Here is a 25972-nt window from a genome sequence, read left to right as displayed (position 1 = left end):
TGTGATAAAACACCATGACCAAAACAACTTGGAAAGGGAGGAACGGGCTTATTCAGCTGTGCTTCCACATCACAATTCAGTATAAAAGAAAGTCAGAACAGAAACTCAAGCAGGCCAGGACCCTGGAGACAGAAATGATGCACAGGCCATGGAGGGGTGCTGCTTACTGGCTTGCTCCACCTGCTTGTAGAACCTAGGACCACCAGCCCAGGGATGGCACCACCCACCATGGGCTGGGCACTCTCCCCATTGATTACTAAATAAGAAAATGCCCTACTAGCTTGTCTACAGCTGGATCTTATGGAGACATTTTTTTTTTCCATTGAGGCTCCCTCCTCTCTGATAACTCTAGCTTGCTTTAAGTTGCCATAAAATTGGTCAGTACACTTCCTAAAATGATCTTTGACTAGATATCACAGAAATCCACATATAACTATAAATGAACCAGACAGTGCAATCAAGAGCCAAAGACTGATGGAATAAGAAATATACAGTCCAGCCATATGTTGTATTTGAAACACAATAGATTCAAAGAGCAAATATCCTGAAAGTGAAACAAGGAAATCATATTACATGCAAACGGAGAGCAGTGTTGGCAAGCCATTCCTGGCAAGGTCGTCCTCAAAACTGAAGTGGACAGACAAGGAGTGTACTTGTATTGGTAGACGGGCCAAGTTCTCTGGAATTCATTAAGTTATAAGTCCATAAGTACCTAGTAACAGAGCCCTAAGTTATATAAAGAGAAACTGAACAGAATTGAAGGGAGAGATAAACAGTTTTGCAGTAAAAGCTGAGTGCATAACCCCCACTTCCAATGATGGGAACAACTGGACAGAGTTCCCCAGTAAATAGAAGAACACTACAAGCTAATTAGGACCAAACGATACCTATGGAAGGTTTTATGCAACGACAACAGATAGACGTTTTTCTCAAGGGCATATGGATATTCTCTAGAACAGACCGTAATACTAGATTATAAAACAAGCCTGAATACAGTCAAAAGAATTAAAGTAATGCAAAATGTATTCTCTGATTACAGTGGGATGGAATTAGGAGCCAGAAGTTCACTAGAAAGTGAAAGCTAAGTAGAGCATTCCTAAAGAGCCGCTGGGGAAAAGAATAAGTCACAAGGGAAATTTAAAAAAAGCCCTTTCACAAGCTAAATGAAAACAAAACTACACTAAATCTCATGGGACACCGCTAAAGCAGCGTTTAGAGGGGAGATTATAACGTAAACACTTGTTATATATTTAAAAGGCTGATCTTGAATCAACAACCTACCTTTTGGATTTAGGAAATTAGAAAAAGAAGAGCAAACAAACTTCGTATAAACAGAATCAAAGAAATATAAGCACTGCAGCAGAAATGAATGAAACAGAGAATGTAAATTGGAATCATATAGAATGAAAAGTTTTCTTGAAAAAAATTAAAAATCAACAGACTTTACCCAGATCTACCCAGAGTAAAGGAGAGGAGATGAGGAAGTGGTGTGTGGCTATGATTCTGATACTGAGGATGCTGGAGTAGGAGATTCGAGAGTTCAAGGCCAGCCTGGGGTTTGTTATGAAGACCCTGTCTCAACAAACCAAAGAAAGAGAAAGAAAGCAAAAACAAAACCAGCACTAAGACTGGAATGACTGAACTTACAAGTGAAACACCATTTAAAAATTTAACATTGATTATTTATTGTGCACATGTTGTTTAGGTGTGTGCTTATGCAGGTGTGTGTGTATGTATGTATGTATGTATGTATGTATGTATGTGTATGTATGTGTGAATGATGACTTCTGTGTTCTTTGTTCACATGTGTGGAGGACTACCATCTTCATATATTACCTGAGTTTGGCAAACCTTTGTCTTTGGCACTAGACACGCAATGCCATGTCAAGTAGGCATTACCTCCTAGTTAATAATAATAGGGGTCATTTCTGCTCTGTAATGAGACAAGAAACAATGTTTAAACTTATATTTTAAATACTACCTAAAAGTGTCCTAACTAAAATCTTTTTTTAAAATGTTATTTTAAGCATATGGGTGTTTTGCCTGCACATATGTCTGTATACCACATGCATGCCTGGTGCCCTTGGAGGCTAGCAGAGGCCATCAGATGCCCTGGAACTGGAGTTACAGATGAGTGTGAGCTGCCATGTGGGTGCTGAGAATTAAACTTGGGTCCCCTGTAAGAACAGCCAATCCTCTTAACTGCTGAGCCATTTCTCTAGCAAATACGTGGATAGATTTTCTTGATTAAGGATTGATTTGGGAGGCCCAGCACACTGGGGACAATGCCATCTCTGGACAGGTGGGTCCTTGGATGTGTAAGAAAGTATACTGAGCTGGCTGGAGGGAGCAAGCCAGTGAGCAGGGTTCCTGTGGTCTCTGCTTCAGGTCCTGCTTCCAGGCTCCTCTGTTAAGTTTCTTCCCTGACGGACCTCAGGGACTGTAAGATAAAATCAACTCTTTCCTCCCCAGGTTGATTTGGTCATGTTCACATTATCACAACGATAGAACACCTAACTTAAACATTGGAACTTGCTTTCAGTTTTTTTTTATTTTTGTTTATAAATTGATAAAAGGCACAATTAGTTAAATTTTTTTCTTTTAATTGACACAGAGACTTACTACATAGCTTTGTCTGGCTTGGAGCTAACTATATAGACCAGGTTGGTCTAGAACTCACAGAGACCCTCCTGCCTCTGCCTCCCAAGTACTGATAAAGGTGTGTGCCATGACACCTGGCTCTTGATTTTTTGACCTTGTGTGATACTCTACAAAAACAAAAAGTACTAAATAAAAATTTGTAAATTTTGTTTAGTTCTTGAATGAGAAAACTGTAAAAGCAAATTGATTTAGAAGAAAGATTTTGTTCTTTGTTTTGGTTTTGTCTTGTTTTGAGACAGGGTCTAATACATAACCTGGTTGTCCTGGAACTCACTATGTAGACCAGGGTGGCCTCAAACTCACAGAGATCCACCTGCCTCTGCCTCCTGACTGCTGGGATTAAAGGCTTGTACCACCTTACCTGACATAGAAGAACATTTTTATTTAATTATGTTTTAAGCAGCAAGCTTTTGCATTTGTTTCATTTTCTTTTCCAGTCAAATCTACAGAAGAGAGAAAGAGCTAGTGCCTTTGAAAAAGAATGTCTGCAGAGCAGGGGTGTAGCTCAGTTAGTAGTTTAGGGTAGGCACAAGTACTGAGTCCCTGTAATCCCAGCACTGGGGACATGTATATGAGGGCATCAGAAGTTCAGGGTCCTCCTAAGCCACATAGGAAATTCTAGGTCAACCTGGGATATATGAGATCTCATTGAAAGATGAAAAAATGTTTTTAATAGAAGTATTTCTTTTTCCAACTCAAGACTTACTACACTACTTCTGAAAGGATGGTGTATTTCCAATATTAACTCATGACAAGCATCTTCAATGTCTAGATACATGTTTATGTGTCAACTTACTTGATTTTGAAGTGATTTATAGCATCTCAGTTTCTACAGCCTTTGCACTTAGCCCTGCTTAGCGCGTCTAAACAGCACACTGAGTTTCTGGGACTCAGGGGCCAGATGATGTGAAACAGTCCTTGCTTTCTCTGGCTTTTGTCGGGAATCATGCAGCTCGGGATAAGGCCCAGGCTCTTCTCCACTCTGTTGCCAGCTCATTTGCCTGTTTAAACCAGCCCATCTCCCTTACTGGAGCCAGCGAGTCAGTCCTATCTCTGTGTGCTTTTTTGGTTTGATTTTTGAGACAGTGGTTCACCTTGCAGGCCAGGTTGGCCTTGAACTTGTAATCTTCTTGCCTTTGCCTCCTAAATGCCACCAAGCCCAGTTAATTTACATTTTTAATGGCTAAACACACACACACACACACCACACAAAAGAATAACACTTCTTGATACTTGCCAGTCATGTGAAATTCTGAGTTCGGTGCCCATAAATAAAGTTTTTTTGGAACGCAGCCATTCTCATTTGTTTATGTTTTCACACGACACTAGCAGAGTTGAGCATTTGCAAGAGAAACCATATGGCTCACCAAGCATACATTTACTATATGGCCCTTTCCAGACAGTTTGTCCAATCCTCAATAACACTACAGCCAAAGTTGTGCTTTTAAAATATGTGCCTGAGACTGGCTTGTTTCTTGTTCCTTTTTATTTTATTTTATTTTGTGATAATGGGGACTTATTTTAGCTCCTTGTTTAATAACTATTGCCCCAAAAGTTTACATGGGGACTTCATAATCTGGGCCCAGTTCACCTCTCCAGCTATGGCTCAAATGTTTCAATATCTTCTCTTAAATGCTCTGCTTTTTTTTGAGTGTGCACTAGTCTTCAAACCTACTCTGCCTGCAACTTGCACTCCCTAATTTCCTATCCCTGGTCCTGAGTCTCCTAAATAAATCTGAAGTAGCCTTCATCTTTCTTCCCATTTTGCGTTTCTCCCTTATAATACCTGCTGCAATTCCAACTCTTGGTTTTCATTCTTCTTGCTTGGGCTGTAAACACCTGGAGGGCAAAGGCCATGTCTATCTTGTTCACTGTCGTGTATTCAGCGACAGAGCTCAGTGTTACCACACAGCTGGTGACATCCGTCTCCACTTACTGCACACAGTCTCCGCCTGTCAGGCATGACGTTTTGGTCAGAGTCAATAGCAACCGTGTGTCCTTCCTGTCTATAGCATGCTAGCTTGGGTAAGAAGCTGAATATGACATGTATCGGATGTTCAATAAACACAGTCTAAGTGTCTGAATTTATCAGAGTTGTAAGGATTTAGTGTCTAAATAAGAAGTATCCCTAATTTATAAAATATTGCAATTCCTTTTGTTCAAGGGAAAAGCCAAAGGTGGTGAGAAATTGTTTCAGAACCCCTCAGGGTTCAACCTAAATTAAGTATATATTTAATTCATTTCCTCCCTTTACTTTAATTTCAACATTTCTCCCTTCCCTTCCTCCCAGTCCTCCCAAGAATCCTCCCCACTCTCCTCCATGGATGGCTTCCTTATTCATCAGTTGTTACTGTATACATATATGTGTTTGCATATACTTAGAAGTCCCATATAAAACCCGTTGAGTCCGTAGAATATTACTTGTATGTATGTTTTCAGGGTTGACCATTTGGCACTGGGCAACCAATGTGTTCTTCCCTTGCTCCACCACCTCTCCCCCTCTCAGCTTTATTCAGGGCCTGTAGTTCTTTGTGTAGGACTGAGGCCTCATAGGCTCTCCTTCTAGCAGTTCAGCATGGCCATGGGTGTCATGCGTTTGGACTGTCGTGTTAGGGAAACTTTACTGGTATGGCTTCCTATATTATCAGGAGACATCCTCTCACAACAAACGCCCTGATCCTCCGACTCTTATGATCTTTCTGCCCCCTCTTCCGCAATGTTCCCTGAGCCTTGGGTGTGAGTGTTTTGTAGATGTAGCCTTTGGGACTGGGCTCCACAACTTTGCATATTGGTTGGTTGTGGTTTTCAGTAGTGGTTCCCACCTATGGCAAAGAGAAGCTTTCTTGATGAAGAGTGAAGACTACACTCACAGTTTCAGAGGCTTAGTCCATCATTGTCATGGTAGGGAACATGGCGGTATAGAGGAAGGCATGGCCCTGGTGCTGAGATCTTTACATCCTGATCTACAGGCAGCAGCGAGTTTAGTTCATTTTTAAACTATAAGAAACTTATTTTAAAAATAATGTATAAAGAAACTCTATTTAAATAATTGAATTACTAATCCAGGAGCACATGTATGTGTAAATATATACATATGGCTCTCAGCAATAACAAGGATGAAAAATCAAAAGGTTTTGTTGTTAAAACTCAGTTATATCTTTTATACTTTGTCATTGGATTTAGGATTACTACTGGTTAGGCCGGATTCACACATAATCAAGCTTTCCTGTGGGCTCCAGGAAGCCAGCTCTCCTTAGAATTTAAGAGTGCTTGAGCTGGATAGAGGTATCAGTGGATAAAATGCTTTGCTCCTGCTCTTTACTGAGTACCTGAGGTTGGATCCTCAGAGCTCACCAAGGGAGGACACAGAAGTGTGTATCCAGGATGCAGTAGCACAGGTCTGTGATTCCACAGTGTCAATCACAGTATAAGAGATGGAGACAGGGAATTCCTGGAAGCTCACAGGCCAGATAGCCCAGCATACACAGCAGGCAACCAGAGACCCTGCCTCATCTGGAGTATAAGGCAAGGTTTCACCTGAGATTGTCTTCTGACCTCTATACGCATGCAGTGTTTTACACACACACACACACACACACACACACACACACACACACACACACAACTGAACACACACATCATACACAAAAAGATAAAAAATTCAAAAGTGCACCCTGAGAGTGGAATTTTTTTTCTAGACAGGTTTTCTCTGTGTCACAGTCCTAGTTCTACAGAGGTGATCCTGTGGCACTTAAGTTACTTTCCTGGTAGTTTAAATCTTATAAATGCAGCATTTAAGCCTGCCTTATTAAAAAAAAAAAACAGCAAAACTGCAATTTTAATTATATTTGCTACATGATAGCCTAAAGGGTAAAACTATACATGGTGTGTTGAATAGGTATGGCCCCCATAGACTCGTGCTTTAAATTATTGTCCCCTAGGGAGTGGGGCTATTAGAGGGGTGGCCTTTTGGAAGAAGTGTGTCACTGTAGGGGTGGGCTTTGAGGTCTCTTATGCTCAACATATGTCCAGTGTAGCACATAGTGTCTCCTTCTGCTGCCTGTGGCTCAATGTGTAGAACTCTGAGTTCCTTCTCCAACACCATGTCTGTCTGCATGCTACCATGTCCCACCTTGGTGATAGTGGACTAAACTTCGGAAACTGTAAGCCACCTCCAATTAAAAGTTTTCCTTTGTAAGATTTGCCATGGTAATGGTGTCTCTTTACAGCAATAGAAAGCCTAACTAAGACAATATAGATTCCTATATTGGCCTTTTTGGTTGGCAGAACTGCTCATCTATTTTCAGCCCAGTCATCCAAACCAGAACCATGGACAAATCCTTGTTTCTTACAAACTTCTTTGCCAGTCATGTCTACTGTCATCAAAGTCCTTACCCTTCGCCCACAGGGCTCCTTTTAACACTTTGATCTGTCCTTGGGCAGACTTTTAAAAGTGTCTTTTGGGAGCACAGCTCAAACTTCATTCCTTTTCTGCATGAAGCCATGAGGCGATGCCTCATAGTGTGGTCATGTGGCTCAGCTTGGCGCACCTAGTTCTCCATGACCTGGCTACTCCTTCAGCCTCAGAGCATACACACTTTTGTCATAGTGACCTGAGTGCCAGGCGGCGCCACGGTCGGATGCTGGCATTTGCCACACATTGCTAGTCACCTGCTCATCTTACTCCTCAGCATTGCTAGTTACCTGCTCATCTTACTCCTCAGCACCATGGTCGGATGCTGGCATTTGCCACACATTGCTAGTCACCTGCTCATCTTACTCCTCAGCAGTGATCAGCAACTTCGTCTATTTCTCCATGAGGAAGGATGTCAGTCTTTCTGGATTTTTCTCTTCGCTCTGTTATTTCCCTGAACCTCTTTGATGTCCACGCCTCTTCTACTTACCCATTGTATCCTGGGCTTCCTTAAGCATTCAACTTTTGCGGGGGGGTATAGGGGTCTATTTTCTCCTCTAAGCATACTAAATTTAGTTATGTTCTCTTTACCAGTAAGTTTGTTTTCTCTAAGAAGTTTTATAGTCAGTAAAAGAGGTACATGTATATCAATTACAGATAAACTCTCTCACAGTTATTTAGTGAGCAGAGGAAGTAGGTATACCTACAGTTTCAACCAATGAGGACCTAGGACAACACACCCAAGTTTCACAGTGAAAGCTGGCCCCCAGTGTCCCTCCTTCACAGAAGGAAGTGGAATTCTTTTATTTCTTTAGATAGGGTCTTTCTATTATGTAGCTCTGGCTGTCCTGGAACTCACCACCGTGTTCTCTGCAGAATGGGAGAGCTACCTGCTTCTGCTTCTCGAATGCTGGAATTAAAGGCATTGCCACACACCAGACTCACAGCAGTGAGTGGGTAGACTGCTTTAGCGCCATTCTGATGAAGACTTCAGTGTTCTGAAAAGCTGCTCTCTGTAGTTCATCAAGCGACATTTAGCCTGTCTGTATACTTGACTAAATGAAGGGAGTGAATTGGTAGGAATTAGGGCAGGTCATGATTTTTGATTTAAAACATTTCTTCTTGGGAGAAATTTGAATTGGTAGATGAGACTCTGTCCTATTTATTATAGACCAGAACTCTGCCAGGAGATTATTCTGAATGAACTAAAGCCAGAAATATTTTCAAGGGAAGAATTGAGTAAGCAAGACGTCACCTTAGACTTGTCAGTGACGAAAGACAGGCTCGGTGCTCCACCTGAATAGCTAGCTTGTCCTTCCTGTTCCTCCCTGACGTTCCTTCTGTGGCACTCAGGAGCGTAGGGTCTGTGCTAGTTCCTCCTGTGGTACTCAGGAGCATAGAGTCTGTGCTAGTTGTGAATGCAAGAGTCTGGTGGAAATACTGGTCAGAAAGTGATATAGGAACAGATATTAATGATTTTCTAGAGTTAAATCGAAAAGTGTTGTCATGGGGAAGTTGAAGTTTTAGCATAGCTAATATCACGTGGGACTAAAATAACATTGTGGAAGGTTTTCCCGGTAGAACACACCTGAGACCTTTTCATTTGCAGCCAGTTCTCCAATCTGTGTGTCAGACGGAAGAAACTAGGAACTGTCCCTTTAACAAAACACTGTTTACCTAGCCTCTTCTAGTAGGCGTGGCTTAGGAACCTGTGGAGTGAGGTGTGACTTGAGCTGACGTTCCGACCAGCTCCCAGGAAAGAGGGCTGGGGCTGGCTTGCAACCGGAAGCAACAGCGGAGGCTTCCCACTGTACTCAGCTTGACTTTTCCATGGCAAAGTGCCTCCTAACAGAATAGAAAATCGAAGTAGCGATTTTGCTTAGCTGTTATCAAAATTGTGAAGCTCCACCGTGGATACAGATTTCACAGAATACTTAGAATACAAAGCTTTCTGGGCCAGAAATTGATCTGCTGACTCTGAGTCCTATCCGATTACTGCCTGGTTCATCTTTATTTTGCTCAAGTATCTGCAGGCTGAGCCCGGAGCCTATCCTTTGCAGGTACGTGGTCAGCTTGCGTGTAACATTTAGGTCATTTTTTCCCCCTCAAGGTTCAGCTGCTAAACACTGCAAAAGTTGCGATTATGAGACGGGGCATGTTTGAACAGTGTGATTGTCAATAGCAACGCTTTCGTGACAGCTGGACAGCCTTGCGAAAACAGACCTTTTTAACAAACCAGCAAATTACAACACCATGAGTTGAATGAATCTTGTTTTGTTTTCCATTAACCAAGTATGTATTTACATACATACATAATGGATCTAAATGTATGTTGAAATTATCTTGCTAATTAACTCAAATAGCATTTTGTTTTTGCAAGTTTCATTTCTTTGACAATTAGGAAGCCGAGTGTTCACCATTGATTTTTTTGTTTGCTTTAGTTTTTATCTTTAGAAATGTCTGTTATTTCAAAAAGTTTTGTGACAGGTTAATAATCGAACAGAGGTGTGCTGTCTTCTTTTGGTAATGCTAACCATCCTTTATGATGCTGCTTCAAAGATGGTGTCTTTGGAAGACTTAGTTAATTCAAAGTATGAATTATTGCTATGAAGACAGAGTCCACACATGAGTCTCTGGGGTAGAAGTCAAGTTCCTTTAGGACAAAGGACAGTAGTTCCTTAACTGTCACTCATGGACTTTTGTCTTTTTTCCCTGGATATTCTGCTTCAGACGACTCCATCCAGTAAAGAGATAGTTCTAGTAAATAGTTAACATTATAAATGTTCCATTTTCTGGATGTGTCATTTCAGTTAGAGTTCGCCAAACTGAGATTCCCACTCTGAGTTGATATGATTAGCTCCAAACAAAGAGGCTCGTCTTTTGGTTGTTGTTGTTTCGTAGCTCGACTCCTTTACTGTAGTTATTGGGTGAATATTTCTTGACATTTCGAAATGTGGATGATGACATCTGAATTGCTATAAAGTGTTCTCATGGCCGGCAGACAGCAGTTGAAAGCACAGTTTTCCTCTTAAGAGCCCACTCTATGAAACGTAATGAAGCCCAGCCAGAGAAAGGAGGACGGAGGCACAGCTGCTGGCAGGGGAATGGTCCCGGAAGAGGGGACAGAAGTGGTGTTGGTGAAGGGACTCTCAGGGCTGCATTCAGGGCATTTATACATTTGACCCCGTTACATACTTTTATAGTCTGCCTCCTAGCTTTAAAATGCTTCTCCAGTCAGCTGACAGAGGATTTTCTGGCTTTCTAACAGACCTTACTCCCCATCTTTTCTCAGTTCTCCTTCCCCACATCCATCTTTCTTTCATCTTACCCAGAAGCCCCCTCTCTACTGTGGAGCATCATCTGGCCACCCTGATCCTCAGTAATATTTTCTTCCTTTTCTTTTCCCTATCCCATTGAGTCTACTAGTTCATCAGCACATGAATATATGTGTCTTATTTAATGGTGTGCTATATCACGTCAAATACATTAGAAGTACTTGATGCGGAGATTTTTTATGCCGTTAGAATCTAGTATTATAGCACACATTTCATTCCCCATAAATAGTTGTGGAATGGATGAAAGATCTTGTTGACAGTTGCTTCAAGTAGCATGCTGGCTTTCTCTTGTCTTGCTTAATCATATAATTAAATGTAATACTTCTAGAATCCAGTCTGTTAGTTACTAGAATATGATGTTTTTGTTTTGCTATACAGCTTAGAGCTTTTTAGACTTGGTCACTACGTTTTTTGTTTTGTTTTGTTTTGTTTTTTTCTTGAGACAGGGTTTTTCTGTGTAGATCCAGCTGTCCTGGAACTCATTCTGTAGACCAGGCTGGCCTTGAACTCACAGAGATCTCCTGCCTCTGCCTCTGCTGGGATTAAAGGCGTGCGCCACCACGGCCTGGCATGATTAAGAATTTTCTTTAGCGGGGCGGTGGTGGCGCACGCCTTTAATCCCAGCGCTCAGGAGGCAGAGGCAGGCGGATCTCTGTGAGTTCGAGGCCAGCCTGGTCTACAAGAACTAGTTCCAGGACAGGAACCAAAAGCTACGGAGAAACCCTGTCTCGAAAATCCAAAAAAGAAAAAAAAAAAAAAAAGAATTTTCTTTAGTGTGTGTGGGGGGCAGGGGGGAGTCCAGAAAGGGGGTCAGACCCTTTGGAGCAAGAATTACAGGTGTTTGTGAGCTGCCTAATTCGGAGCGAGGGTCTGAACTTTGGAGTACTGACAGAGTAGTCAGTACTCTGATCCACGTAGCCGTCTTTGCTGTATTTGGTGATATTAACTCTGAGGTGCCATCTGTATGCAAGCTGGACTTTATTAAAAGTAAATTAGTACTCTGAAGATGGTTTTCTAGCATTTTCTATTTGGAGGAAATAAAATTTAGAGCTCACTGGTGTATAGAGTTCTAAAAATGCTTAAAATACGCAGATACAATGGTGAATTGGAAGTTTTGATTCTGAGTTGACATCTAGAACTCTGTGTGGTGATCGTAGGTTGTGTGGATTTTAGATAAGTAATTGCCAGAAGTGATAAATAGCTTAACTTTTCTAAAAAGAACACTTTCAGCATTTTAGTTCACATGTCCAGTAACTACTCTGTTTTTCCACCATTTTCTAAGTGGCATGTGCCTTTTCGTTCTGACTGCTCTGGAGAATAGCTTGAGCCCAAGCCTGACAACACAGTTAAACCCCATCTCAGGAGGAACATTGTTTATATCTGTGTATCCATTTCTTGTATTAGCTCTTTACTTACTAAGTTTTTGCCTGCATGTAGGCCTGTGCACCACTTGTTTGTCTGAGATGGCCAGAAGTTTCCCTGGAACTGGAGTTGTAGACAGTTGTGAACCATCACATGGGTGCTGGGAGTCAAACCCAGGTCTTCCAGCAGAGTAGCCAGTGCCCTTATCCATAGAGCCCTCTCTCCAGCTTTCCTCTAGCAACTCTTAGCAGATGGGCAGAATTAACAACTCTTTCTTTTTCTTTTCTTTTCTTTCTTTCTTTTATTGTTTTGTTTTCAAGACAAGGTTTTTCTGTGTAACATCTCTGGCTATCCTGAAACTCACTCTGTAGACCAGGCTGGCCTTGAACTCACAGAGATCTGCCTGTCTCTGCCTTCCTGGATGCTGGGATTAAAGGTGTGCAACCCCACTGCAATTAACTTTTCTTTTGCAGCACTGGGGATTGAGCTCAGAGCCTTGTGGATGCTACGCAGCTCTGTATCACTAAGCTACATGCCCAACCCTTATTAACCTATTTTTATAGAAAGCAGAAAATATGGGGACAAATAGGCCAAAAATTTACCACAGCCACACTTAATGTTCATGCCATCCTTACTTTGACCTTTGTGCTTTAAATTACTATTATGTTATCTGTTGTATTTTCCAATACCCATGCAATGTTTTTCTTATCTTAGAGCCTGACCAGACAGGAGTTCTGGCAACTGCTCCAGCAGAACTATGGCACGGAGCTGGGCTTAAATGCTGAAGAAATGGAAAACTTGTCCTTATCAATAGAAGAAAATGTGCAGCCAAGGTACAGTGGGGTGACTTAAAATGTCAAGGTGCATTATGAACCATTAAAACGGAATTATTTTAGGTTCTTCTAGTTCTAAGTTTCTATTAATTTATCATTTGGTGCAGTGTGCCTTGTTGGCAGAGTAAGGTTTAAGTTGGGAGAGAGGAAAATCATGTATTATATTGGTAAGCAAAAGTGGACACGAAGGCATTTTGATGAAGCTGTGACTCTTAGGATTGACTTAATTTTAGAAATCTTTTTTATTAAGGATCTGGAGTAGGAGCTGGTGAGGTCTTGGAGCTTCCAGGAGACACTAGAGCAGTGTAAGGGATGGGTGGTTCCATGACTTCTCCTTGAGGACGCGCTAGCGCCGTGACATGTGCTTGGCACTCAGTAAACAGGGACCACATTAGTGGAAGGAGCTGATGGTGCCGTGGAGACAGAGCAGTGATAATGCAGGGGCCATGTGGTGCTACAGAGTGAGAAAGAAATTAGTAGGGAAAGATCATTTTGACATATATTCATTAAGAAGTGTGAACATTTTATAAACTGTACAAATAAAAACGTGCCGTATCCAATGTTAATTGAGACCATAGCAAAAAGATTAAAAAAAGAAAAAAGAAAAGAAAAACCCAAGGGTAATACATTAAAATTTCATAGCAAACATTCTGCTTAGTGAGAGAAGCCAAGACAGAAAGACCAGCTCTTGATGTTTTGATTCTGAGTCTAGCTGTTAACGGCCGAGCCATGTCTCTAGCCCTCCACATCTGATAATGCAGATGTGTTGAAAGTCTTAATACATGCACAAATGCTTTCCTTCCCTGGACAGTCTTCTTTTCTGTTGCTCAAACCTGTATCGTCTCAACTTACATCAATATTTTATAATCTTTTTTCACATGATTGCACATGCATATTTTATTACTTTTCCATAAAGTTCAATTTTTCCCATTGCATTGATGTCATCATAAAGTTTACTAGTCTTGGGTATCAAAACTGTGTCAAAAATCAGCTTACTAATGCAGAGACCTTGGATTGTAGTCAATAGGATCTGGATTGTGGTTTATAGCTAAGATATCTCAGGCAAATCTTTGGACATTTCTGATGCTCATTTCAGTCATCTACGAACACGAGACAGTTAGATTCAGTGGTTTTTCGGTCTCTGTCAACTTGTGAATTTTGTAGTCTCTGAATCAGGAGAGAATAAGAATTTTGAGCAAGTATTTCACACACATTTGAGGTCGTCAGTAAACCTGTATTCTCTTCTCCTGGTTACTGTTTTTTAAGAACATGTAGCAGGACCCTCATGCCCAAGTCCCTCCTGCTTGCTCTTCTTCTGAAAACAGCAAGTCTGTTTCAAGCCTTTATTTTCTCAGATCTCCATATTCTTTTTTTAAGTCTCATTATTTTTTCCCTGTTTCTTTTCTTTTTCTCTTTTCTTACTTTCATCCTCCTCAGATTTTGAGATCTCTATACTCACATGGAGGGCTATTTCAAGGATCCTTATTTTTTCTCTCCATCCCCAATGGTGAGAATATATGAGCTGGCTTACTTATTTCACTTAATTTTCTTCTGGAATGGTATAGTGTGACTTTATGTATGTATTGTTTAGATTTGGGGATGAGAGGACTGTCAGCCCAGTTAACTCTCGGGCCATAAACATTCTCATCCTCACTACCGTAGATGGTTTGTCTGAGCATCCTTGTTTGAGATGTCTTTAGAACTAACTATACTGACTTTGCAGGGAGTGTTTTTGTCGGTTTTTTGAGATAGGATTTGTGTAGCCCTGGCTGTCCTGGAATTCAGCAGTTCTGTTGACCAGACTGACCCTAAATTCATAGAGATCCTTCTTCCTCTGCCCCCTGAGCACTGGAATTAAAGGTGTATGCGACCAAACCTGGCTCTTCTCCAGCAGTTTTGATTTTGTCATTTGACTCTCAGCTGCGAGGAAATGCAAACTAGATCTCAGAGGGAGGGACCCATTTCCCTTCCCACATTCCATCCTTCCCCCCCTTCCCCCCACTGAAGGGCATTCTATTCAGATGTGAGCAGCTTCTGCCTCCCAGACGGGCTAGCTACCTTCACAGAGACTACCTCAGAAGCAAGACTTGTAAGACTGTCTTCAGGTACCAAAACCATCTTTTTCCCTAAGCCTTTGAAGCTCTGGTTTTACAACTTGACCTTAAACAAGCACGTGCTATTGACCGGCTAGGCTGGGGCTACTTTGTGCTTCATTATACTTTTAGTGGTTTCTGAAATGTATGGATTTTCATAGGGGCATATGCTTTATTTTCAAGAATAAAGTCAGCTGGTGTCTCTAAGAGGACCGCTTGTCATAACTGGAGCTGGTTACAGCATGGCAACCTATTCTTTGTTGAGTTGATTTAGGCCAGCCAAGACCTCAAAGAGAAGCACCAAGGCCGGTGTGGCTGGACATGGCTTTCTGCTTTTGTAATGCTGTGTTTCCTACAGAAGTCCAGGAAGAAGCAGTGTGGATGACTCTGGGGAAAGGGATGAAAAGTTCTTCAAGGTCATCGGCTTTCCACAGGAGTCAGTTAGCCGAGTCTCAGAGACCGAGTCCCTGGATGGAAACTCGCCGAAAAGGGTCAGTATATGCTGCTCCCAAAAAACTACACCCGAGACTGATATGAGGTAATCATAACAGGAGAGCCAGTAAAACATACAATGCAATTCAAAGTGTTGGGAAGCTTGGGATGTCTGGCTGCTGCTCTATATTAGTAAGCGTGTATGCTTCTAAGAAGCAGAGGTTATGTGGGAAAGTATGTGGTGTTCTTCAAAGATGGCTATTGCTCAGAGCACCCAGCAGGTCCCTGCCAGCATAGAGTAAGACAGTAGTACTGTTAAAAACATAACAAGACACAGCAATCTGTAGCCAGCAGAACTTCCCCGCGGTGAAGGAACGCACGTGGTGGAGAAAGTCTGGTTTGGACGGGGAGAGATGGACCTTTGAGCACAGTCGGGTCACAGAGAACCCTTCCTTTTTTCTTTTTAGTAGAAACTCCTTAGGTAGCACATTGAAGATGGCAGTCCAGCTAGTGACTGGGCTTCTCTGCTAGCTGGGAAGTATCCTAAGTGTATTAGTTTTGAATTGTATTGAGTTTCCATCGCCTGCAGTCATTATTACTTTGACTCTCTAAGACAGGCTCTTGCCATGTATCTTAGACTGGCGTTAATCCGCGAGCCCCCTTACTCGCTCTCCTCAGAACTAGGCCTGTCGGCACCGCCACCACGCCTGGCTCATTATTGTTATTGGACACTGCCAACATACTGGCAGTTATATCACACCGCCAGTGACAGCCCCTTCAGAGGGCTCCTGTCTTTTATAAATGGCCAGTAATCTCTTAAACTTTTTGTTTGTTTATTCGTTTTCCTGGCATAACTGTGTGTCCCGTGCACATTTGTGCGTTTTCTGCCACAGACATGTTATTTATGTGATGAACCATTTTCTTAGTGGAGAACATGGTGTTTAGAGACCATCTTCTAAACGTTGAGTGCTTCAACACAGCTTTTCTTGCTCGGGCCTGCAGCTGGGTGACAGGTTTTTAGAGCGGCACTGGGGCCTCAGAGCCTGCCTCTGTCACTTGCTAATGGCGCGGTACTAAGTAAGCTAATTAAACTTAGACTTACGTTTGTTGTCTCAATTATAAAGTGAGGGTAGAGACTCTTAGGATTTCTAAAATAATGATAAGTGAAGCTGGGTGCTGCTGGCACATGCCTTTTATCCCAACACTCAGAGGCAGAGGCAGGTGGATCTCTATGAGTTCAAGGCCAGCCTGGTCCACAGAGCTAGTTCTACAACAGCCAAGGCTACACAAAGAAACCCTGTCTTAAGAAACCCCCCAAAAAGAAAAAAAAAATGAATTGGTAGCTATGAAGGTACTGAGAACAGTTCCTAGCATTCGTTAAGTGAGCCTGAATGTGGTCAACAATGGTTCTTTTTTTCTCAGCCCCTTAGGGTGCATCTAGCATCTCCTCTGGGAAATTGTTGGGGAAACACTGGCATAGAATTTATTCACATGGATAGCCCCTGAGTTCTCCACTTGTTTTAGAAGACCATCCTTCATCATACATCTACATCAGCCTACTTTTATAAAACTTTTCCGGGAATAGACACTCAGAGATCTACTCATGCAAGAGGGACACCATTCTGGAAGTTATCTTTGCATGTGAAACACTTAGTCAGGGGAGGTAACAAGCTGGGGGCTTCCTGCAGTCCCCTGATCCATTTGCCAAAGTCCAGCTTTGAGGAGAGGGTTCTCAGGACTCTAGTCTGTCTTTCAGTCCTTCCTGTGTCTCCTGTCTTCTGTGGCTCCTCTTGGAATACTTAGCCTGCCGGTTCTTGCCTCCAGTTCTGTCCCTAAAAGAAGTTGCCTGTTCTCTTCATAGCGAACAGAACGTAGGAGTGCAGTAAACCCTTGTTGATGTTCAGGACAGAGGTTTTCAAGCCCTGGGAGCAAATGTCTGTATTTCACTTTGTCTGCTGTTTTTACTTTCATACACTGAAAATAACAAAAGTCAGAAACAGCTGTTTTCCAAGTGGAAACATGCTCATTGTAAAATTAACATTCCTTATAAAATACAGGAAAATATCTGAGAAGATAAAAGCAATACAAAATGCCAACATTTCTTGCCTTTCGTGCAGGTATCTGTGGTTCTATAATAGGAGGTATAACTTAGTTAACGGAGGAGAAATATGGGTGTGGAGCTTTGCTCACTGTTTGAGTGGCCCTGGCTCTGCTGAGTGGCCAAACAGCTTTCTCCTGTGGAACTCCCAAACAGTCCCCTCGTGATTTCAGCTGTACTCTTTGCTTGAAGAGCCGCTTCTCTGGGTAGGGTAGTCTAACTTGTTAGTGATTGTGTCCTGGGTCCCACTTGCCACCTAGCTTCCCGGATGGCCAGTGGAAACCTGTGTCCTCCCTGGAGCTGAGTCTGTTCAGTGTTAGATAAGCATCTCCGAGCGCAGAAAGGGAAAGGGCTGGACATATGTTTTGTGTGCTCTTTCATCTGTGTACACACAGTCCAAAAAGAAAGTTTTCTGTATAGTTAATACATATTCTTATTTTACTAATTATAGTTAGTTCTATTTGAGTGATAACACAACACTAGCATTTATATTGAATGTCTATCATTTAATTACTATCAAAATGACATGTCCTTATTAAACATGCCCAGAAAGTATATATGTTTCATATTTTGGTATATATTTTAATTTCTTATCTCTTAGTCTCTTGATAGTAGGACCAGCTTGTTATGAAGTCCCTCACTCCTCCCCCACCATACTCCTAGGTGACTTCTTTATCTTTTCTTTTTCTTTTTTGAGACAGGGTTTCTCTGTAGCTTTTGAGTCTGTCCTGGAACTAGCTCTGTAGACCAGGCTGGCCTCGAACTCACAGAGATCCTCCTGCCTCTGCCTCCTGAGATCTGGGATTAAAGGCGTGCGCCACCACCACCACCCCGCTTCCTAGGTGACTCCTCTCTATTTTCTTTCCATTTCTATTTTAGTTATTGATTTTGAGAGATAGGTGAGAAGTGGGCACCGGCTAAGGAAACAAGCTGGGTTTGGCTTCTCTCCCTTGCCCACCAAAAGACCTGATTGTTCCTTATTTTTTCCCCTTTCCCTCTGCTTCAGCCACTCAAATGCTGCCACCTTCCTCTGAATCCCTTCTATGTGCTATTCTTCATAAATCTGTCGTGCGTTACTGCATGAGAACACTTGGGGAAGACATTCATTTCCTACTAACATGTCAAGGGTAACAGTTGGTCTCAGCAGAGTGCTGTAAATATTTTTCAAAAAGCAGCATTTCAAGCCTTTACTCTTAGTATTTAATATTAAAGTTCTTACTTTAAGACCTAAGCTTCAAATCAGTTTTTTATTTTTTAACCAAATTGTTTATCTTTTAGGGATTAGGAAAAGAAGAGCTCCAGAGTGAGAAACATTTGAAAAAAAGCTCTTCGCTAGCTTCGGGAAAGAGGTTAAGTAGAGCGCCCTCCAAATCGCTGGACTTGAATAAAAATGAATACCTTTCTCTGGACAAAAGCAGCACTTCAGATTCTGTTGATGAAGGTAAAGAATTCAAACCTCAACAAAATTCCAGGCATGTCTTCTAATGTTTACCCTTGTGTTAGGTGTGTGCAGAGTGGGAATTTGATTGTGGCAGCCTCGCACTAAAGAGACCCAGCAAAGGAATGAGTGTGTAGAGAACACAGGAGAACCACTTGCCAGTCTGGCCCATCTTCATTTCTCTCAAAGCCTAGAATTTGAAAGTCTCCACTAGATTGACTTGTAATTCCAAGCTCTCGGGAACAGCAAGTCCGGGCACAGTGAGATATCTCAGTGCAAGCAATGTTGCGTTCAACCCCCAGTGGCCACAAGACAGACTCAGCTTTGGTGACCGCGGTGGTGAGGGTCTGTACTCCCAACAACAAAGAGATAGAGACATGCAGATCCTTGGTCTCACCGGCCAGACAACCTAGCCTAATCAGCAAGCTCTAGGACCCAATGAGAGATGGGACCTGGTCTCAAAAAATAAAAGTGGATGCTCCTGAGGAACTGCACAGAAAGTTCTCCTCTGGACCTCACAGATACTTGCAAACATGTGCACACACACGAACATACATGAAGACACACACTAAACTTTTATGCAGTAGCAGCAGTGAAAAGCAAATCTGTTAACAGAAAGTCTCTACGCCACTCCTGCAGACTGACTGGGGTAAGACGTTCCCATTGTCTGTGTGTTTAATCTACCTCTGCTTACCCACAGAGAAAGAAGAAACGGAGAGTTTTGGTTTAAACACATATAGCTAGTTAACTGCACAGAGGCTGGACTGAGGACAAGACCTTGAGTCCTGTGTTCTTTTCTCATAACTAAAGTACTTCCAAATTATTACTATTATAATTGTTATTGGAGATAGATTCTCACTGTGTAGTGGGTGGACAGCCTGGAACTTACTTTTTAGTACTGCTGAAGTCAGAGATCCTCCTGCCTCTGCCACTGCTGGGCTTAAAGTCATGAGCACTGCATCCAGGATTTCCCAAATTCTTCTTTCTCTTTCTTCTTTGTAAAAAAGGATACCTGCTGGATGTGGTGGTGTGCAACTGAATCTCAGAACTTAGGAAGTGGAGGCAGGAGAGTCTCTGTGTGTTTGAAGCTAGAGTGGTCTATGTAATGAGTTCCAGGCACATAGTGACACCCTGCTTCAAACAAACATACATCTTAACAAAGGCTCTGCAAGCCTGACTTTATACTTACACACACACACACACACACACACATACACACACACACACACGTGTATTTAAAAGCAAGTAGTCATGGTGGCAGGTACATATTCTGAGACGAATATTAACTTAAATTACTGCGTGGCTTCCAGTAGGAAATAAAATGTCTAGAAGTAATTCTTTTTATTTAAAAGATTACTTAGAAGATTATTATTTCAATCTGTATCAGTTATTTTTGAGAAATATTTTAAAATAACTTTGAAGGCAGACACATGATCACATTTTCATAATTACTTCTGAACTGTCTCTATAGAATAAATTTCCATTGAATTCTTAATTTTGTTTTGCTTTATTTTTTGAGACAGGGTTCTCTGTGTAGCCCTGGCTGTCCTGGAACTAGTTCTGTATGCCATCACAGAGATCCCCTTGCCTCTGCCTCCCAAGTGCTGGGATTAAAGGCTTGGGCCAACACCACCTGGTTCAAATCACTTTTAAAGAACATTCTGTAGTAGAATTTTTTTTTTTTACAAAGTAAACTGCTAATAATATACTACATGGTTTTTAAAAATAACCTAACGGAGCCAGTGATGTGGCTCTGTGGGCAAAGGGACTTGTCACTAAACCAAATAACCTGAGTTCAGTTCTTGGAATCCACACGATGAAAGAGAAAACAGACTCCTGCAGGTTGTCCTTTGACCCTATAAGAGAGCAATGGCCCATGTGCCCTCCCACAATAAATAAATGAAATGTGAAAAATAAGCCATTTGGTGTTAGAAGACCAATAGATTTAGCTAGACTCTCCCGATGTTGAGTAACCAGAATCTTTACTGAAAGAAAGGCCTTCTGGGTAGCAAATGTGTTGTTCTCTGGCTGTGTTTTTCTTGTATTCTTTATATTGTTGCACGGGCTCAAGAAATAGCGTCCTTCCTGATATCCCTACAGTAATAAAATCAGGAAAAGACACAAAGAACTGATGGTGGCCAAGTTAGAGGATAATCCACTTACGTGTGCCAGAGGTAACAAGGCTGCTGAGCGAGCTGGAAAGGAGGATGAAGGGAGATCAGCCATGGAGCAGCAGGAGCTGCAGAGGGTACCTACGCTTCATAAGACAGGACAGGCATGCGCTGAGCCTGCCTGGCATACCCCTTCCACGCTTACACATTATATTAGGCAGCACAGGCTGCCATGACAGATACTTCAGTTCCCGTGGCTCAGAGAACAATGTAATTCCTTACAGTTCTTAGGGCGAAAGTCATAGGTCAGGCCCAGCAGAGCTGCCTTCTGGTGAGGCCACTCTAACTGGCTGTGGAAAGCTACCTTCTTGCTCTTTCCACAGAGCATGCTCAGGAGGCGGGGCAGGAGGAAGGAAGAGGCAGGGGATAGCTGAGAATAAAATAAGAGCAACAAAAAGGTGTTTTATGGCAAACTTACCAGCAAACCATGCTCCCTACTCTAAGTGTCATATTATCCAGTAGGTTTTATGAGAAGTCTTTCTTGAAAATATGAAGGTCTGTGTCATCAGTGCAGTAGGCATGACAGGAATGAGGAGGATCATGGCCTTACGAGGCCTCGTGCTACCGCGCTTTAGAATGTGTGGGCACGAATTAGTCATGCGCTGCCTGACTGAACTTGGGCCTCTAGGAAGATCTAGTCTGGCACCCAGTGGCCAAACAGGTCAGTGACAACAAAGCAAGGAATCATTTTCTCTGTCATTAAATCTGCTCTTAAGAATTGTCCTTAAAACATTGCTTCGTCATTGAGTTCCTAGAAAAACAACATTAAAACTCGAAAGCTGCACACCCATCTAGGAATAACAGAAATGTAATATTGTGTGGTTATTGCACATGGGCCCTGGCCACTCTGTGCTGTTTTTGTTGCCTCTTTGGAAAGTGCCTGGTTCTGCAGCGAGTATTTCCATGGTGTTTCCCCTAAAGTGTCCTTAGGGTGTAGGGGTGAGTTTTTCCTACTAGATTATCATTAGATAATAATTTGGGTGATCCCACTGTTTTCTCTAGATGGGTTTCAGATCTCAGGCTCATCAGATCTTTCAAGTGAGCCTGATGATGGCTCTATGTTTGTATCTTTTCTCAGGTTGTAAAGTAATGAGGCGTTGGCAGGAGATGAAATCGGGGAGAAATGGGGAAGGTCAAATGAAGGAGACCAGCCCAGGAGGTTGGGGCGTTGATGGAGGCTGGCTGGGTGGAACTCTCTTTAAACAAAACATCGGTTAGGTTTGTTGTCATCATCTGTTGACACGGCCTTCTTGTGTAGCCCTGGCTATCCTGAAACTAGTCATAGAGCTCAGGCTAGTCTGGGGCTTCCAGAACCCTCCTGCCCTATCCTGAATGCTGGGATTATGCCTGCACCACCACGCTGGCTAAAATGGAGCACTTTGATCTGTTTTTGAGCAGACAGAAAACTGAGAAAATCCAGCCCTGCCTTTCATACCACATTTATGCTGTGATTTAAGGGATTATTTTAGCATAGAGAATCTCTCTAGAATCATCCATTCCAGACAAACCAATCAAAACAGAGCATCACGGTACTGTCTCATGAAGAGAATCTGTCTGCCCTCTCCAGCTCAAACCTTACCTATGTAGGACATGGCTATACATTCTCAAAACAGTCAGCAGTGTGAGTTTCGGGTTACCGTATTTCCCCTGTATTTATCTGCCTCATAGAAATCCAAATCATTTCTACTGCTACCTTCAAACTGATACTGTAAAAAAAAATGTATTTGTGTTTATCTTTGTGTGCAATTGCTGGTGTCCACAGAGGTAGGGGGTCCTTGGATCTTCTGGAGCTGGTTGTGAGTTACCCAATGTGAATACTAGGATCCAAACTTTACATCCTCTGAAAGAACAACCACCTCTCCAGTCCCTGCTCCTGAGTTAAGCAGTGTCCTTTTTTCATTTAAAGAACACCACCTGTCAATTTACTGTGCTACAGCAGTATTATTGGTATTGTTCTTTGGAGGGAATTGAAATGTCAAGAATCTCATAAATGAGCCAGTCAGTGGTGGTGCACGCCTTTAATCCAAGCCCTTGGGAGGCAGAGAGAGGTTGATCTCTTGAGTTCGAGGCCAGCCTGATCTACAAGAGCAAGTTCCAGGACAGGTTCCAAAGCTACAGAGAAAAGGAATCTCATAAATGAGTAACCCAAAGCAGAAACAATTTATTTTATGTACTTATTTCCTTGAACAAATTTCCATGCAGAATATATTATTAATTTCTGATACTGCTATAGTAAATTGTACTTTTATCAGTCATAATTCAGAACCTAAAACCTAATGTTATTTAGGAGAAACATGAAAATACTGTACAGAAGAGTGTACATAAGTGTAATCTTTCTGTTTTCGATCTGAATAAGAGACTCACTTTTCAAAGTTATAAAATCGGGCCTCTTAAGAGAAATGACTGTTTCTAGGTGTAAAGAAAATATTAGCTGTGCATTCAACTTTAAAAAATTTGTACAGCAAAAGAAAATCAATAGAGTGATAAGACATCGTACAGAGTAGGAAGAAGTCTTTTCTGTATCCAACAGCGATTAATATCCAGAAAATATTTAAAAACTAAATAGCCAGAGAGCAAGCGATTCAGTTGATAAATGAACAAATGAACCCAAAACAACTTTTCAAATAAAAAAGTACAAATGGCCAATAAATACACGTGAAAATCTTCAACGCCTCTTGGGGCGGCTGCATTGATGGGTTAGAGAGCGGAGCTCATTCGCCAGAGGGCTTGCCTAGCACATCCCCCAAACCCTGGATTTGGTCTCAGCATTGCACAGTGACACAGGCCTGCAGTCCCACAAATAGGGAGTCAGAGGCCGAAAGATCAGAAGTTCAAGGTCATCCTCAACCACAGTAAGTTTGAGGCCAGCTTGTGCTATATGAAACTCTCAACAGACAAACACACAAACAAAACACAAACACCACCGCACTCCAAAGCCAACCAACCTAAAATAATTACATTCAGATTCTGTCTCACCCCAGTTAGAATGGCTATCATCAAGCAAACAAGGAAACAACCCAGCAGATTTTAATGGGGATGTGGGCGATCTAGAAGACTTAGGCACATTAGTCTTTTCCAGGGTATGTGCCCCTTAGATAAAAGCCTGAACTGCTTCTAGCATCCCTTGTTATAACTGCGTTGTTCACGGGCACCTAGAGTATTTCACACTTTCAGTAGTCTTCCCAAGCCCACTACTCTAGTGTTTTCAGGGAGGACATCAGCAAGCCCAGACTGAAAGTCATTGTGTGAAATAACCTGGCTAGCACTCTTCCAGGGTTCAAGGATGTAGCAAAGAAGCCTAATCCTGAGAAGGCTTGATTAGAGCCTGAGATTAGAGCTGGCTAAGGAGAGAAAATAACTAAGTGCAATGTAGCATTTTGGGATGGATCCTTGTATAGAAGGACTCTCCTGAAGAAATCCCATTGAATTTTTGTTTGCTTCCTTTGTGAATATTCGAGTTATTTTCATCATGGACATATAATACTTCTGTGTCAGTGAAAGCTCAAGAGCCTAGCAGGGAGGCTATCTTATGGAACTTTAGCAAATTGCCTAATTTCAGGGATGATTTCTACACCCAAGGAGCTCTTTGAGATTTCAGTGGATTGTTCTGCCGATAAATAGTGTTTTTACAAGAAGAGGGTAAATTGATATCTACATGGCATTTGTAAATTCTCTACACACAAATCAATAGTGAGGGAGCAAACAATAGTGGTCGGGGCAAGCTTACATGCTTTTCTGGCTTGTAGACCATGTCTTTTGTTGAACCACACTGGTTCCCGTAGGTTAATATTGACAGATTCTTCACACAGATAACCCTTGGAGTTTGGTTTCTGATGTTTGGAGTTCTTGTCATGGTTTTTTATTGTGTATTGGCAGAGGGTAAGGCTTGAAATAATAACCAGTCACTGTCCCCAGATCAGTAAAATTTTGTGTTGTATTGCCACTATTTTCATTGTGCACCAGGCTTCGATTCCTGCTCTTTTCCTTTCCATTTCCCCCATTTTTAAAAATAGTTTTTTCAGTTAGACTCTTTCTGGCTACATAAAACACAGGGCACTTTTTGTGTGCTGGAGTGGATTCAAATTTCAGAGCAGTCATTCCTGACCTTGGTATCTTGACAGCTGTCTCTCTACTACACCTTCCTCCTCCATAGAGGAAGAAGCCCTGCCAGAGGACTGCATAAGGCTGAAAAGCATCCATGCTGGAAGGTGGTTGGCACAGTGTCTGACATAGACATGATCACTTATGTGAACACTGACAGATGACCATGGGAACACTGACAGAGAGATGACCACGGGAACGCTCACAGAGAGATGACCACGGGAACACTTAGTATAAGCATGTGAACACTGACAGAAAGATGACCACGGGAACACTGACAGAGAGATGACCATAGGAACACTGACAGAGAGATGACCATGGGAATGCTGACAGAGAGATGACCACGGGAACACTGACAGAGAGATGACCACGGGAATGCTCACAGAGATGGCTATAGGAACATCAGAAGTGGTGAAAAGACATTACTTCATTTGCTGCAGTAATTTTTAGCACATACCTAACTATCAAGTTCCCAGGTAGACCAAGTACTGTTCTACTGGACATTATTCAGCTTTAGTGAATACTTTTTTTAGGAGGAATTGTTATTCCCATTTTAATGTAGAGCACTGAGAATACTGTTGGGGATCAACCTCGACAAAAATACCTCTTCCTGTTGACAATAACGTTGAGAGAGCAGAACTCCTGTTCAACTACTAGGTGGGACCTTTGTTTGAGGTAGAAGCACAATAACCTTGAAAGAAGTAGAGGTAAGTTCCAACTCCCTGACTTTTGGTCAACATGGAAATAGTCTCACATTTTCGAGCCTCCACAGAATACACTATGAATATGGTGATACCTGTCTGGTAAACCAAATGAGATCATTGGACCGATGTGTTACTGCACACAGCAAATAGAATCACTGGCTACTTAATATCTACAGAATGTATTTGGTGGTATGACTTGAAATGTCTCTGATAATTATTATTTCTTTTATCACATATTAAACATTCATATGCATGGTATCTTATAGAAGGAGTTCAATATTATGCTAGTTAAGTATTTCTGTGTATTTTGGATTTTAATAATTGGAGATG

General features: G+C 42.0%; 1 protein-coding gene across 4 annotated transcripts in view; it reads left to right on the top strand.

The window, feature by feature from the left end:
* Positions 1–25972, top strand: part of Gramd1c (GRAM domain containing 1C) — a 77959-nt gene that overhangs the window by 33900 nt on the left and 18087 nt on the right. For 2 of the 4 annotated variants that reach the window (XM_050148890.1, XM_050148892.1), the window contains exons 7-9: positions 12487–12605; positions 15057–15189; positions 18507–18669. In XM_050148890.1, the coding sequence (XP_050004847.1) occupies positions 12487–12605; positions 15057–15189; positions 18507–18669 (415 nt within the window). Of the gene's footprint in view, positions 1–8814; positions 9136–12486; positions 12606–15056; positions 15190–18506; positions 18670–25972 lie in introns of those variants that run through there. The other 2 variants (XM_050148893.1, XM_050148891.1) reach the window with 2 other exon arrangements.

Source organism: Alexandromys fortis, unplaced genomic scaffold (assembly GCF_014885135.2).
Source record: "Alexandromys fortis isolate MF-2015 unplaced genomic scaffold, M_Fortis_MF-2015_v1.1 scaffold_4, whole genome shotgun sequence".
Taxonomy (NCBI): Eukaryota; Metazoa; Chordata; class Mammalia; order Rodentia; family Cricetidae; genus Alexandromys; species Alexandromys fortis.
This window is presented reverse-complemented; position numbering and strand designations above follow the sequence as displayed.